At 36.7% G+C, this 14,712-nt stretch overlaps 1 protein-coding gene across 5 annotated transcripts; it reads left to right on the forward strand.

Moving 5' to 3' along the window:
- Nucleotides 1-1,134: 1,134 nt before the first annotated feature.
- LOC121971110 (formin-like protein 18) lies at nucleotides 1,135-14,660 on the forward strand. 5 transcript variants are annotated; one of them, XM_042522231.1, is made up of 19 exons: nucleotides 1,136-1,451; nucleotides 1,537-1,676; nucleotides 2,118-2,818; nucleotides 3,172-3,393; nucleotides 3,481-5,519; nucleotides 5,599-5,725; nucleotides 6,773-6,844; nucleotides 7,165-7,263; nucleotides 7,397-7,438; nucleotides 9,961-10,041; nucleotides 10,113-10,163; nucleotides 10,271-10,352; nucleotides 11,644-11,738; nucleotides 12,358-12,429; nucleotides 12,506-12,622; nucleotides 13,462-13,530; nucleotides 13,601-13,667; nucleotides 13,992-14,373; nucleotides 14,455-14,659. In XM_042522231.1, the coding sequence occupies exons 2-18, from the start codon at nucleotides 1,604-1,606 to the stop codon at nucleotides 14,174-14,176; spliced, it is 4,194 nt and encodes a 1,397-aa protein (XP_042378165.1). In that variant the 5' UTR covers nucleotides 1,136-1,451; nucleotides 1,537-1,603; the 3' UTR covers nucleotides 14,177-14,373; nucleotides 14,455-14,659. The 5 variants fall into 5 exon arrangements, with proteins under 5 accessions (XP_042378166.1, XP_042378167.1, XP_042378165.1 ...); XM_042522232.1 differs by having other exon boundaries at nucleotides 1,135-1,676; nucleotides 14,043-14,373; XM_042522230.1 differs by having other exon boundaries at nucleotides 1,136-1,676.
- The last annotated feature ends 52 nt before the right edge of the window (nucleotides 14,661-14,712 follow it).

Genomic DNA, 14,712 nt, shown 5'->3' on the forward strand with positions numbered 1-14,712 from the left:
AAATTTTGATCGGGAGGATCATATTTTGAAGTGTAAATGATTTTTTAAGTTAATATAGTAGTAAGACGATGTAAGAGGACCCTTTTTATTGAAGTTCAACTCAGACCATCAAAATCTCAGGTATGGCACTACTGATCATCGTCAGTTGCCAATCACCAATGGCGACGAAGCATTGGCTCTTGTCACAGGAGGCGGAGGGATCGCCTTGACGACATTGCGAGGTGAGAGAGCACATGCAACGACGATCAACCCCCGGGTGGTGATCGGCTGGAAGAGGAGCGAAGTTGCAAGAAAAAGATGATCGATGAAATTAGAGCGACGAGGAACTCACGATGAAATTAGGAGACGATCACTTTTCGTTCAAATTTAAATTTTAATAATAAATGGCTTAATAAATTTTAAATTTTTGGGGCCCTTGAAGAAATGTGCATAAGGCGCTCACCTCCTCGGCCTCACCTCATATTCATGCTTGTCCCAGATATGATAAATTTATAGAAATTTTTCCTTCAAATGGAGCGCGTAATCAAATGATGTTGGACTTTTGGGTCGTCCGTCACGAATGATTTCCAATTTACTCCGATGACCAATAGAAAAATTCTATGAGACCGAACCGATCACTCCAAACTAACTGTTTTTTTTATTAATTTTTTTTTTTTGTTACTGATAATCCACTAATCATGCTCTGATGATATTTAGATAATAAATTATTACGTAAAAGTGTGAACTGAATCTCCGGAGAAATACTTTTTTAGAAAATAAAGAGGCTATTTGATCATCGTATTTACTTTTTTTCATCTCGACGTGTAACCGATCGATAGTAAAGAACGTGTCATCCTTGCCACGATAATCCACTAATCATACTTCCTATTTCTTCTTGCAAATTATTTAATAAAATATTATCTACTTTTACGTGCAGAATCTTTTTTCTCACGAATTGAACATTTTAATGTTAAATTTGATTAACATTAAGTGAATTTAGTCACATTGTTTTTAAAATAAATATTTAGTTAATATTTTAGACGACTAATATGTGAAATATTAAAATTTATAGTGATTTCAAAGAGTATAAGGAGGAATATTGCACATTCTGTTAAACATAACGTTCATTAAACGGGTGGACTCGTCAAATTAGGGCGTGTAAGTATCAATAGCATGGCGAGGTAGCACAACGACGTACCACGTCACCCTCGAGGCAACGCAGAAGAGCATTGCGGTCGGTTCCTCGAATCTCAGATCTTCCACTCGCCTCTGTCATTTTCAATCGAGGAAAGCATATTTTTTGTCTTCAAAATGTCGTTTTGGGATGCTGATTGCTTGCAAAAGTTCGCCTTCCTTCGGTTTTCGCCCATTCCCAGTGCGAGGAGCTATTAAAGTAATCGGGCTGGTGAAAAAGCGCATGCGATTTCTTGAAGTTGCAGCAAATCCATGTTTTGTTCCAGAATCCACACTCGGTCTGCCGCAAAAACAAGTTTTGCAAGGTCGTTCGTTTTCCTCTTCTGCCAAGAAATCTGACCTGGGCACGACCCTTTTACCTAGGGTTGTTGATATTGATCGCTTGGGTGGCGGCATTGTGGTGTTCGTTTGAATCGGCTGGATCTTTACGATGGCGCTGTTTAGGAAGTTCTTTTACCGCAAGCCACCAGATGGACTGCTGGAGATATCTGAGAGAGTCTATGGTATGATTACGCTTCGTTGAAACTTTCTTTCTTTTTATATTGAAAAAGGGAATAAATCTATCTTCTGATATCAATTTGTATGATTTATCAGTGATTTTGTTTTCGTTTCTAGATATTGGATCTCTTTCCAACCTGTAATTGGTCATTTCTTGTTTGATCTTCTGGTGTTGTATTGGAGCACTCTTTTGCTAACTTGATAATAGTACAAGCTCATTTGAAATTTTCTTATTGATAAATGCATCTGTTGGCTCTAAAAATCTAAATGCCTACCCATCATCATCATCAATATCAAGTTTATTATTATTATTATTATTATGCACATGAATCTTATCCTCTACTAGTAGAGACAATACCATGATGCATTGAATCACACCTCAAAATGGACTAGCTGTTTTTGTTAATTTTTATTTGGAAGAAATTAGTTATGTTTAATGTTTGCAGTGTTTGATTGTTGCTTCACAACTGATGTATCGGAGGAAGATGAATATAAGGTCTACGTTGGAAGCATTGTGGCACAGCTACGGGAACATTTCCCTGATGCCTCTGTCATGGTATTTAACTTCCGGGAGGGAGTGAGTCAAAGTCAGATTTCTAGTATTTTGTCAGAATATGACATGACTGTGATGGATTATCCACGACAGTATGAAGGATGCCCACTGCTCACAATGGAAATGATTCACCATTTCTTAAGGTCAAGTGAAAGTTGGCTCTCATTGGGTCAACAAAATATCTTATTGATGCACTGTGAGCGAGGTGGTTGGCCAGTTCTAGCTTTTATGTTAGCAGCTCTTCTAGTTTATCACAAACAATATGCAGGAGAACAGAGGACATTAGATATGATTTATAAGCAAGCCCCTCGCGAGCTTTTGCAGTTACTATCACCGCTAAATCCACTGCCTTCTCAACTTAGATACTTGCATTATGTCTCAAGAAGAAATGTTGGCTCAGAATGGCCTCCTCTTGATAGAGCCCTTACTTTGGACTGTGTAATTCTCCGGTTTATACCTGACTTTGATGGAACTGGCGGATGCAGACCATTGTTTCGAATTTATGGGCAGGATCCCTTTCTTGCAGTTGATAGAACTCCCAAAGTTCTATTCTCAATGCCTAAGAAGAGCAAGTTAGTTCGTTTCTACAAACAGGTAATTTCAGTTTACTTTAATGAGTTCATATTTTTTTTAAAGTTGAAGTGGATATTATTAAGGCCTTAGAACCTTTTTATTTCATACTTTTTTTTCTTTTCAAATATCAGCAACTGTCTGTGGAATTTCATGAGCTGTAGTAGTTAATTAAATACCAATTGAAATAATGTGCATGATGTTCTCTAGCTCACTTTGCTTTCCGTAAAAGAAGCTGATGTTCTCAGATGGGACCTTTTATAATCTGAAGATTTAGTTGAAAAGAGTATCATGCACGTGCATTAATGCATTTGAATACTTTTTACCGCTAGCTGGAATATTATTTTTCAACATTCTACTTATTTCTGCTTACACAGGAAGATTGTGAACTTGTTAAAATTGATATCCATTGCCATATTCAAGGGGACGTTGTGCTTGAGTGCATCAGTTTGGAGGAGGACCTACAACGTGAGGAGATGATGTTCAGAGTGATGTTCAATACAGCTTTTATCAGGTCTAACATTTTGATGCTAGATCGCGATGCAATAGATATCTTATGGGATGCTAAAGATCGATTTCCAAAGAATTTCAGAGTTGAGGTCTGTTTCCCATCCTATCATTTTCTGAGTTTGTATAAATTTATACTTCCAATGATCTCTTTTTTTGTCCTTTTTCTTTGTGAGAAGATTCTTCTTTCAGAGATGGATTCACCTAATTCAATGGCATCGTTGGAATTGATAAATGTTGATGAAAAGGAGGGCCTTCCAATTGAAGCATTCGATAAAGTGAAAGAAATGTTCAACAATTTAGATTGGCTAGAAACAAAACCAGATACTGCCATGAAAGTCCTTCAGCAGGTTGCTTCTTCTAAGTATTTGCAAGAGAAGTTGGATTCAGTTTCTCCAGTGAAATCTAAAGCTGATGCTTTTCTAGCAGAATTAAGTTCAGATATACTGTTTGAGGAAGTCGTATCTAATGAAAATAGTGACAGAAAAAAGAAAGAATTTCTCCCTCCCTCTACAATGCATTCTGTTCCATTCCACAAAATTTCTGATTCAAATTCAGAGAACAATGCTGAATTGCATGGTCTACAGGCTCTAGCAAAACTTCCATCTTTAATATCACAAAGAATTCCTGTACCTCAATCAACTGCTGCCTTTTCTTCTAATTCTAGTCCCAGCTGTCATCCAACTGTTTCAAGGTATCACAGTGCTCTTTCACCTCTTGGAATTATGACTCTGCTGGATGACCATGCTGCATCTAATACCTCTGAAGCTAACACAAAGAAGATTGCCTCAACGAGTTCAGCTTCTGGATCCACTATTCCCTCTGAGTCACCACAGCAACTATCACCAGCACAACTATTAACAACTTCAGTGAGCTATACAAAAGAAGCTTCAACATCACCACAATGCTTATCATCGGCACCAGTACTACCAACTTCAGCAAAAGAGGCTTCAGTAGAACCTGCCCATATCACTCCTCCCCCACCCCCACCACCAACACAGCCCTTGTTGTCGCCGCCAGCTCAACCAACATCACCACCAATTAGAGTATTTTCACTTACCCCTCCACCATGTTCATTAGCCCGTTTACCGCCGCCGCCACCGCCACCACCACCAAAAGTAACTATGTGTGCTCCTACTTCTGTTTCTCCTCCTCCTCCTCAACCACCACCAAGAGTAAGTTCATCTACGATTGCTCCTCCTCTTCCACTACCACTTCCTCATACTTGTGCTACCAAAACAGAAGCTCCAACAGTTCGCAAACAACTGGCTCCAGTGGATATCCTATCTATGTGTGTTAAAGGCTCTAGCCCAGAAGTGCCCCCATCACCAGACATACCTTCTCATCTTAGAAATTCTATTCAATCAACTTCAAATCCTCCTCCACCTCCACGTCCACCTTCCTTAAAAGTCACTTCATCGCCCCTTCCCTCTGCTGGCTTAGAAAAGTCTACTGCTTCATCAGTTACACAGCAGGTAGGCATCAAGGCAAGTAAGTCAATACCTAGTCCCCCTCCACCACCCTTGGTTACCTTGCCAATTCCCAAAGCTAACATTTCTCCATTAGGAAAAGGAGTTAATACAACTGATGTTCCTTTCCCTCCAACTCCTCCACAATCTGTCTCAGAGCATGCATTATCACCTCGACCTCCACCTCCACCTCCACCACCTCATATTTCATCAAACAATTCAGGTGGTTCTTCTTCTGAAACATTACCTTCTCCACTTGTCCCATCTCTTGTTCCTCCAAGTTCCCGGAAGAGCCTTTCCGTTCCTTACTCTTCTGGAGCTAAGGGAACTATCTCTGAGGCAATACTTCCACCACCCCTTAGTGGTATGAATGTTCCTCCACCACCACCCCCGACTTGTGGCATGAATGCACTGCCACCTCCACCACCACCAAGTACCATGAATGCTCCTCCACCACCTCCTAGCAGCATGAATGCCCCTCCACCACCACCACCCTTCAGGGGCATGAATGCTCCTCCACCACCTCCTAGTGGCATGAATGCTCCTCCACCACCTCCCAGTGGCATGAATGGTTCTTTGTTAGGAGGGAAGGGACAGCTCCCAAGTCGAACTCCAACTTCCAGAAACTTTCAGTTTAACCAGTCCACATCAAAAAAGTCTAACTTGAAGCCATTGCATTGGGTTAAAGTAACAAGAGCAGTGCAAGGAAGCCTATGGGCTGAGTCACAAAATACAGATGAATTTTCAAAGTATTTGGTGTTCCTTTGTTATTGTGTTAAGATTTCACTTTTTAGAATTTATCTCATACTGCCTATTTTATTGTGTCAGGGCACCTGAATTTGATATGTCTGAATTAGAGAGTCTTTTTTCTACAGCAGTGCCAAGTCCTAATATTCAGGGTGCAGGTTCCAAGAGTGGGCGTTCAACTGCCCCAAAGTTTGACAAAGTTCATCTGGTAAGCCCTTGCTTCCTAAATTCAGAATGATAATGTGTATCAGTTAAGCCTACATTTCAATCAATGGAGAAGATAATAACTTATTTGTATGTTACCTGCCATTTTCTTAGTGTTTCAATTACAATTTATTCAGACTGATACTTTTGTGTATAAGCTACATAGTTCTGATGATAGGAAAATTGAATTGTTTTTGTGATCATATCATAAGAGCCAAGGTTGAAAGGTGTACATGCCAATAGCATGGCAGTTTATTGCCATTTGAGATGGCTATCTACACGGAAGCTACGAAAATACGAAAGGTCCATAGACCTTTGAACTGGTGTCTCTCTAAGTTTAACTTACTGCACTTCTTCCTTTTTGCCCCTTTTTTCCTGCAATCTCCACTCACATTTGGGCGAGTTCATTTAGTTTATTTCCCCATTTTGTAGTATTGTTACTCTATAGGTTGACATCGAGGATCCTCTGCCTCAGTCCATGAATGATCCTGGATCTGCTGTAGAGGGAATGGGGGATGTTGAAGTTCTTAAGTGCAGTAGGAGCAAGATTGGACACTGGAGGATGTAGGGAACATGTTGGATGATCATAGGGGCAAGAAGGTTTGTTGTGGATGGGCCACATCTAGATTAGGGCCTAAAGTTTAAATAAAATTTATATTGATGGATTGGTTTGTTTCTAGAAGTAATATTTTAATGTGTGAGAATGACAAGGAAAAAAATTAGTATCCTAAAGCAATTAGCCAATTAGGTGTTGATTAGGTGTACCTCCAATTGACAATAAAATTGGAGAAAATAAATTAAAGATGATATGTGAAATTCTTTAATTAGATAAGTAGAATAAGTTATGGTTATAGGTGCAAGGGGTGTGAGAGACACTGAAAAAAGGATTTGCGAGTAACACTTGACAACCTATCTTTGAGGCACAATTCTGATTTTTTTTAACTTGATTATTGTTATGACTTACTTTCATAGATACAGAGACTTCAGTTCTTTAGTAGTGTAATGCTTACTTTACCATCTTTTGATATATCCAAATCTCTTGTTCTTGCAGATTGATCTTAGACGGGCTAACAATTGTGAAATCATGCTTACTAAGGTTAAGATGCCATTGAATGATTTAATGGTAAGTAATTGATGGATGGTTTATTTCTACATTGATGGTTATTAGAGACATGAAGCTTACCTTTTACAACATTTCTTATGTTGAGTTATGATTCTTGTATAATGGTGTGGGTTTGTATATTGTTTTTTCTTTTCTTTTCATAAATCACCTACTAATTGTTTATATAAGATAAATTAATTCTTTTAAATGTGCTTCTGATCATCTGATGATTTAGTTTAGACTTTAGAATCATTTTGAGGCATGAAGTTGGCTTTGAATTTTTCCTTATTTTTTGTACTGTTTATTTAAGTCCTAAGGGCTGTTTTGTGACTTTTTTACAGAGTTCAGTACTTGCCCTTGATGATTCAATCTTAGATATTGATCAGATTGAGAACCTTATAAAGTTTTGTCCTACAAAGGAGGAAATGGAACTACTGAAGGTGGTTTTTTTCCCTCTCTCCCTTTGATGGTTTTGTTTTTTGGTCTTTCTTATTATTCTTCAATCCTATTTTTGATGTCTTATTCTCTTATGTTGCAAGTTCTCCTAATTAGTTTTCATCCTATAATCTTCAGGCATACAACGGAGACATAGAAAATTTAGGGAAATGTGAGCAGGTAAATGTGCTCATTTGTTGCTTTATGGCTGTCTAATTTATTGTGGAATTTGGAATATAGATTTTCATCAAAGTAGTAGTTTTATTTAACATTTGTAATCTTGATTCTCTGTTGATACTCTGTTGGACCTGTACAAGCGAGTATGTCACACAACATTTGGTGTTTAAATGAGACAGAGACCCCATTGTCACTGCCTTGTTCACTTGGGTCCCTTCTCAAAATTGTTAAACACTTGAAAATCATCTAATCTAAAAATTGTCTCAACAGTTTGGGAGGAGGGGCTTAACGGTGCTATTTGACTACAAAAATGTCCTATCCTAGTTTCACATGGTCTATTGAATAATTAGGTAACAATCACTTCAATACAAAATAAATTTCGTACATAGATGACTTGAATCAATCAGATTGGAATGCGTGCGGGGTTGAGGAAGATCAGTAATACAATATAATTCCATCCCGATAAATGGATTTGAACATTACTATCAATATAACCTAGCATAGAAGTTGTTAGCGGGATAAGGTACATGTATTTGACCTCCAAAATAGTTGGGACTAACTGCCATGACTTGGCGATGATGATAATCTAAAAATATTAGGCTTAGTTTCTCATTCTCAGTAAGTCACCTATTGAACTCCTACAACTGCTTCGTTTCTTGTTGTGTGGTATCCCATTAGAGTTCCCAAAGGGCACACCAAAATTTTCAGTTTCTTAGAGGTGCATCCTACTTTGTTTTTGCCCAAATCATGCACCTCTTTTAACTTATCCCAAATACCTCTTGTCTTAAGAAATTAAATTTTTTGTTTTTCTATTTTTTTTTTATGGTTGTAACTTAATCATTTTGAAAGTACAACAGGTTGAGATGATTTGTGATCATAAGAGTTAAACGAAAAAAAAAAAAAAAAATCTTGGGTTGCAACAGGTTGAGAGCACCAAGGATACTACCTAACATACCTTTTTTGGCCAAATGATTTATTTTGGTAAAAATAACTTTTTTATGTCAATATGGGTCTTTTCAACTCGAAAACACTAGAACACACTACTTGAGACTCACAGGAAACTATGAATTTTTTTGCCACAATGACTTGTCTCATGTTATTTCAAAAATACTTTGATTGTTACTCTGAGATCTAAATTGTTCTTTTTTTCAAAAAAGAACAGTGGAACACTCTAGTTGTGACTCCTAGGAAGCCTCTAGTATGTCTTGTTTTTTGTTAACATGACTTGTTTTAAGCCATGAAATGCTTTTTGCAACATTTTTATGGTTATTTTCAACTCAAATGTCAAAAAATTGTCTTGAGACTCTAATAAAGTGTTTCTTAATGAATTTTTATTCAAAATTATATATTTTGGCTAGAGGTGTAAACAGGTCATTGCTTGGGCGGAGGGCCTGCACTTGGGTGAAGTGCCCATTGGGCTATTTTTCTATCTGTGTCGGACTGGGCCTAGCACAACCTGACATGGGAAAATAGCTCGTGCTTGGCACAACCCATTATCCAATCTTCTCATCTAGTTTAATCCTATGCCTGTGCGCCTCGAGCCTCCTTTTATTTTGATCTATGCCTAGATTGCAGGGCTAAGTCTGAGGGTCCAATTAAATTAAAAATAAATAAAAATCCTAAATAAATAAATACATTTCATTAAAAGTTATACTTTTATTATTTTTTTATTAATTTGTTTATTCGAATAATTAATATTAATTTATTATTATTGTTGTTGTTGAAATGAAATTTTGTTGACATTTTTAACTCAAAAGTGGCTATTTATAACTAAAAAACAATGGAATATTCGAGACTCCTAGGAAGCTTTGTTATAATTTTGATTTTGGCAACAAAAAATTTACTTAGATGCTTCCTTGTGATGTAGCAGTGTTTTTGAGTTGAAAAGCACCATTGTTGAGTTACAAATCCCCATTCAAGTGTTTTGGTTTTTAATAACCAAAAAAGAGGAACAATTGATAAAAGTCAATTTCTTGCATAGACTCAAGGTAATGCATTTAGTCGACCCTAAATTGTAAGGACTAATGTAGTCCTTTGTTGCTGACTAGTATAGAATGCGCAATATTAGCTGTCACCTAATAGCTATATACACTTGATTTAGAGTAGTACACAATTTCTTGCAGACCATTTCAATTGGGTGTTGTCACAATTTGATCTAGAGTAATGTTCCTATTCATTAGATTAATAAAACAACTATTGAGAACAAACTAATCCTTTATTTATTTATTCAAAGTACCCTCTTCTCTTATAGAAGAACAAGGATAAATGCTATATACAATATTCAAATGAATCAAAAAGTCTATATGTATATTATTGAAGTGAGAAAAGAATTAGAAGATTTGTTCGTTGTTGGAATTCTCTTAAAAGATTAGTTTTATATTGCTTTGTTCCTTATCTCTGACGCCAAATTGAAGCCCTGTTCATTAACTCAAACAAACTAGTTATAGTCAGTTTATTTTCAACTTGCATCTAAAATGGTTTTCTATATGTATTATTTTCACGCTTTCCTTCTTGACTTTAAGCAGTATTTTTTGGAGCTCATGAAAGTCCCTCGGGTGGAATCCAAGTTAAGAGTCTTCTCATTCAAACTCCAGTTTCGCTCCCAGGTTGGCAGTCTCCTGCTTTCTTTTCATTTAACCTGAGAAGATTGGAATTACTATTTTCATATTTCTTCTAGGTTGCTGACCTCAAAGGTAACCTGAACATTGTTAAGACTGCTTCAGAAGAGGTAAGTGCCCTTTCACTTCTATTAGTTTTCAGTTTGCCTATCCAGGGAGGTTAACCTTGTTGTCTATAATAGTCCTATTGCTTACCATTGGTTACTTTCATTCTCAGATCAGAAGTTCAGTTAAATTGAAAAGAATCATGCAGACAATTCTTTCCTTGGGAAATGCATTAAACCAGGGAACTGCCAGGGGTGAGTCAAAATTACACAAGCGTGGCCCTTCCTAAATTTCTGTAATCTTATTACACTAGTAACAATCAGAATATGTTGGGCCACTGTCTAAATAAATATTTAGAGGGATATGCTGTTTTAATTTATAAGTTGACCTCCAATTTATCTAAGTCCAAGATTATCACCGTGCAACCTTGACCTTGCATGGTGATATTCTGTCTTCCTTACCTTGCAAGATAATGACGAGCTAAATTACAATTTATGTTAATATATGGTATTTATTTCTCTTTGGTTCGGTCAGAGCAGTTTCTTGCTTCTATTCTGAGTAGAGTCTAAGTAAAAGATGAAGAAGGATGTGCATGCATCCTTGGCTGTAGCCAATCACCCAATTACATCTTTCACTCCTTCCCCCATCTCAGTTGACCTGTATTTCTTTGCCTGAGATCCCCCCCCCCCCCAATCTAATTTCCTCTTATATTCTAAGAATACAAAAGTTGAAAAGTTGATCTTCATAAGGAATGAATTGATAAATTTTCTGCTAGACAAAATGAAAGGCCACAATCTAATTTTAGGAGCATGAACTAAAAAACCATTCCATATTGCCCATGACTATTCTGACAGAAAATTGGCACTAAGATGATTTTGAAACAGAGGAATCACCAGGGAATAATCAGTTCAGGCTGCAGCGAGAAGTTGTACAAATCTCCCTCTTATTTGGTTCTTCTCCTTATTCTTAGGTGTTTGGTTACACAAAACACCTAATCATTCCTGATCTTCCCCTTCTTGGAATGTCACTATTCTGTTGGTTGTGCTGACAAGCAACACCTTATACCCTCTGCAATACTGGAGCCATCTTGTTCTGGCAAGGCACTGAGACGCTGACAAATAAGCGACTTGAAACTTGCCTTGGTGTTCTCTAACTATCCAGAATAAAAATCTCAAGGTTAAAAAATGTGGCAACGTAGTATAAATTTAGCTTGATCTTTGTGGAACCTATGTATGCACATAAGAGTTCTGTTTCAAATTTCATTAATCTGTCAATAATTAGGTACAAAGCGGGGACAGCTTGCTTGGGCTTTTATCATCTACTATTAGCATAAACAGGGTCTAATCTGCAACGAAGCAAAGCTAAATTAGTTGTAGTTATTGTATAGATAAAGTGAAGTTTCTGCAGCATGGAGAAGTAATTTACCTTTGCGTAAATGAAATTGAAGTTTGCAGCCATATATTACATTGTTTCATGCTTTCAGTTTATCTAGATTAATAGATAGTTCACCATTTATTTACTGAATATGTTTATTTACTTTTGTAGGTTCTGCTGTTGGATTCAGGTTGGATAGCCTTCTTAAACTCTCCGATACACGTGCACGTAACAATAAGATGACCCTCATGCATTATCTGTGCAAGGTACTGTGTAGTTGGATTCAAGTATTGTTTCTCATTTACTAGAGAAAACAAAATGGTTAAATGGCTGATAGTTTCAGACTGTTGGAAAAAGGTGTTCGATTAGTCATCAAGAAATTACAGTTATAAAGTTCAAGTTACCAATACGAATCAGATGAACTTTAGTTTGGTCCTTGAATGTTGCAGTAAATATACATTTTTTACCTATGTAAGCTACTTCTAGCTTGAACTTTCATTGGCAACTCAGTTTTGCCCAATCCTCACAACATGATCAACTTTGTGTGGAAAATCTAACTTAAATATCTGTAGCTTGATGTCATAACAAAAAATGATATGGTAATTCATTTGCATATAATTATTTTCCAATTTACTTCTGTCTGGTCCTTTTTCTCTGATAAAATTGAATATGCATCTGCTTTTTGTGATTTTGTTATGGAAGTGAGCAAATGGTTGGAACATACACCAATTAGTTCCTACTTGTTTCTTTGTTAGGTTTCTCTTTCTGGAATTGCAGAATGTAGAAAACTAAATTGTTCAGAATACATTTTCAGTTATTCGGAGTATTTTTTTCTATGTTGTTTATCTTAAAAACATAACCCATTCTTTCCTTGTGCCACTGCAGGTTCTTGCAGAGAAGCTACCTGAACTTCTTGATTTTCCTAAAAGTCTTGTTAGCTTGGAAGCTGCCTCAAAGGTACATAAGAATATTTGACTCTGACGTTGTTTTGATGCATAAAAATCAACTCAATTCCACAACTACTCATTTACAGATGCAGTTGAAAATTTTGGCAGAGGAAATGCAAGCAATCAACAAAGGCCTTGAGAAGGTTGAACACGAATTAACAGCATCTGAAAATGATGGTCTTGTTTCACAAGTTTTCTGTCAGGTAATATTACGATCTTGTATAACTTCTATGCATCTGTGATATTCTCTGGCAGCTCCAATTACCCATTTGGGTCCTGAGTTTCAGTTTCTTGTAGAAAATAATGCACACTTTTGTTCACCAGCTAAAGATGAAAGGGATGGGTTTTATTTCACAACTAAATCAAACAAATTCACGATGAATTACTTAGCAACCATAAAACCATATTCCAAAACCAACTAAGCCATGCAAGTTTAGACATGCAATTTGTTGGAAAAATTAGAATTTTGTCTTACCATAATGCTGGAAATATTTCCTGCTATATTGTTGGAATTTTTTTCCTGCTATTTCTCTTAGAATATTCTTTGGAATATCTCTGTTGAATCTCTCTTATTTCTCTCTCTTTATTGCTCTTTTTTAATATCATTTCCTTGTCTATTTATTCCTTTTGTAGGTACATGACCATATAATATGGATCAACCCCCATAAGTTGTACATAAATTAAGTGAATATTTTCCTACAATTTTATCATTACCTGCAGTTACCAATTACCATATTTAACCAGCTACAGAAGCACCCTCGTAAACTGTACATGAATTAAGTGAATAAAATAGCAAGCTTTTTCCTAGAATTTTATAATTACCTGCAATTATCAATTACCATACTTAACCAGCTATCAGAAGCACCAGCAAGGGAAAAATACTGAGAGGACCTGATTAAATACCTTAAGAAAAAGAAGTTTCATCAAACTCATAATTGTTTTTCAGTGTAATCACTTTTGCCATCAATATGGAACTCTGGAGAATATTTTATCTTCTATTCTTTTGAATTTTTCAACCTTGCTTACCCAACATGTTTATCAGACACTGAAGGGGTTTCTGGTTGGTGCTGAAGCAGAAGTTAGATCCCTAACTTCTCTATATTCCAGTGTGGTATGCTTGTCGACGCCGCTTTTGATGCTTTTACAATCTGTGAAGATTCATGTTTTTTGAACTTTTACAGGGCAGGAATGCGGATGCAGTAGCTCTTTACTTTGGAGAAGATCCTGCCCGGTGTCCATTCGAGCAAGGTAAAGACGGCCCTAGCTAAGCAATCACTGGTTGGGTAACTGAAGTTTGAATTTTTATTTTTTATTTTTTATTTTCTAGGCGCACAATGACGTTTCAATTATGATTTAGTTTTCCATGTGGTGTTTCTATTATAGATGATTCTTTTACTTTGTTAACATTATTTAGTCTCCATGCGGTGTTTCTATCAGGAATGTGATGCTTGTTTGTCTGCAATATATCATTTTACCATACTGAGATTGGATGAGTACTTATCGATTTATGTTCATCATGACTACCTTACCTCGTGCGCGAATTCTCATAATAACCTATTGGTTTTAATGCAGCTGTTTCAACACTTTTCAATTTTGTTAAATTGTTCTCGCATGCCCATGAAGATAACAGCAAACAACTAGAGTTGGAGAAGAAAAAGGCACAGAAAGAGGCTGAAGTTGAAAAGGCGAAGGTCACCAACTCAAAGAAAGAGCCACAGAATACACAATCACCGGCTGATGGAGCTTGGAGGAAATAGATGATGATTTCGCCATTAGATTACCTAAAGTTACTCTTTTTCAAACCCAAGGAACAAAGTATTGTCTAACGGCAAGATTCCGACGAGGTCTTAGTATGGAACACACCAGAGGAAATTATGTCGCTTCTCATCAATAAAACCCAGAGAGCTTGAGCCGGTCCATGCAACCTAGGGAAGCAATCCTTGTTAGTGAAATTGTAAGCAATGATGTTCCATTTTCAGCCTACTTTATGTTAAATTGCAGCGTGTTCAGCTTTGTTATTTGTTTTCGTGTGCAGCTTTGCTTCGCGAAGAATGAGCTAGCGACTAGGAAATGCTTCGCCAAGCGCTTTGTACAGATCACTAACCCAAATCTATTGCTTCCTAGAGTTTTTTCTTTGTCAAATATGATTCGAGAATTGTACATTGCTCCTTATCAGGGTATCGATGTAAAACAAAATTTTTTATTGATATATTCGCCTTGAGGTCAGTATCACAAATGCAATGTATTGATATACCAATTCAAACTAGACTACAGAATTAGTTACAGATACAAA

The sequence above is a fragment of the Zingiber officinale genome, chromosome 4A, assembly GCF_018446385.1.
Source record: "Zingiber officinale cultivar Zhangliang chromosome 4A, Zo_v1.1, whole genome shotgun sequence".
Taxonomy (NCBI): Eukaryota; Viridiplantae; Streptophyta; class Magnoliopsida; order Zingiberales; family Zingiberaceae; genus Zingiber; species Zingiber officinale.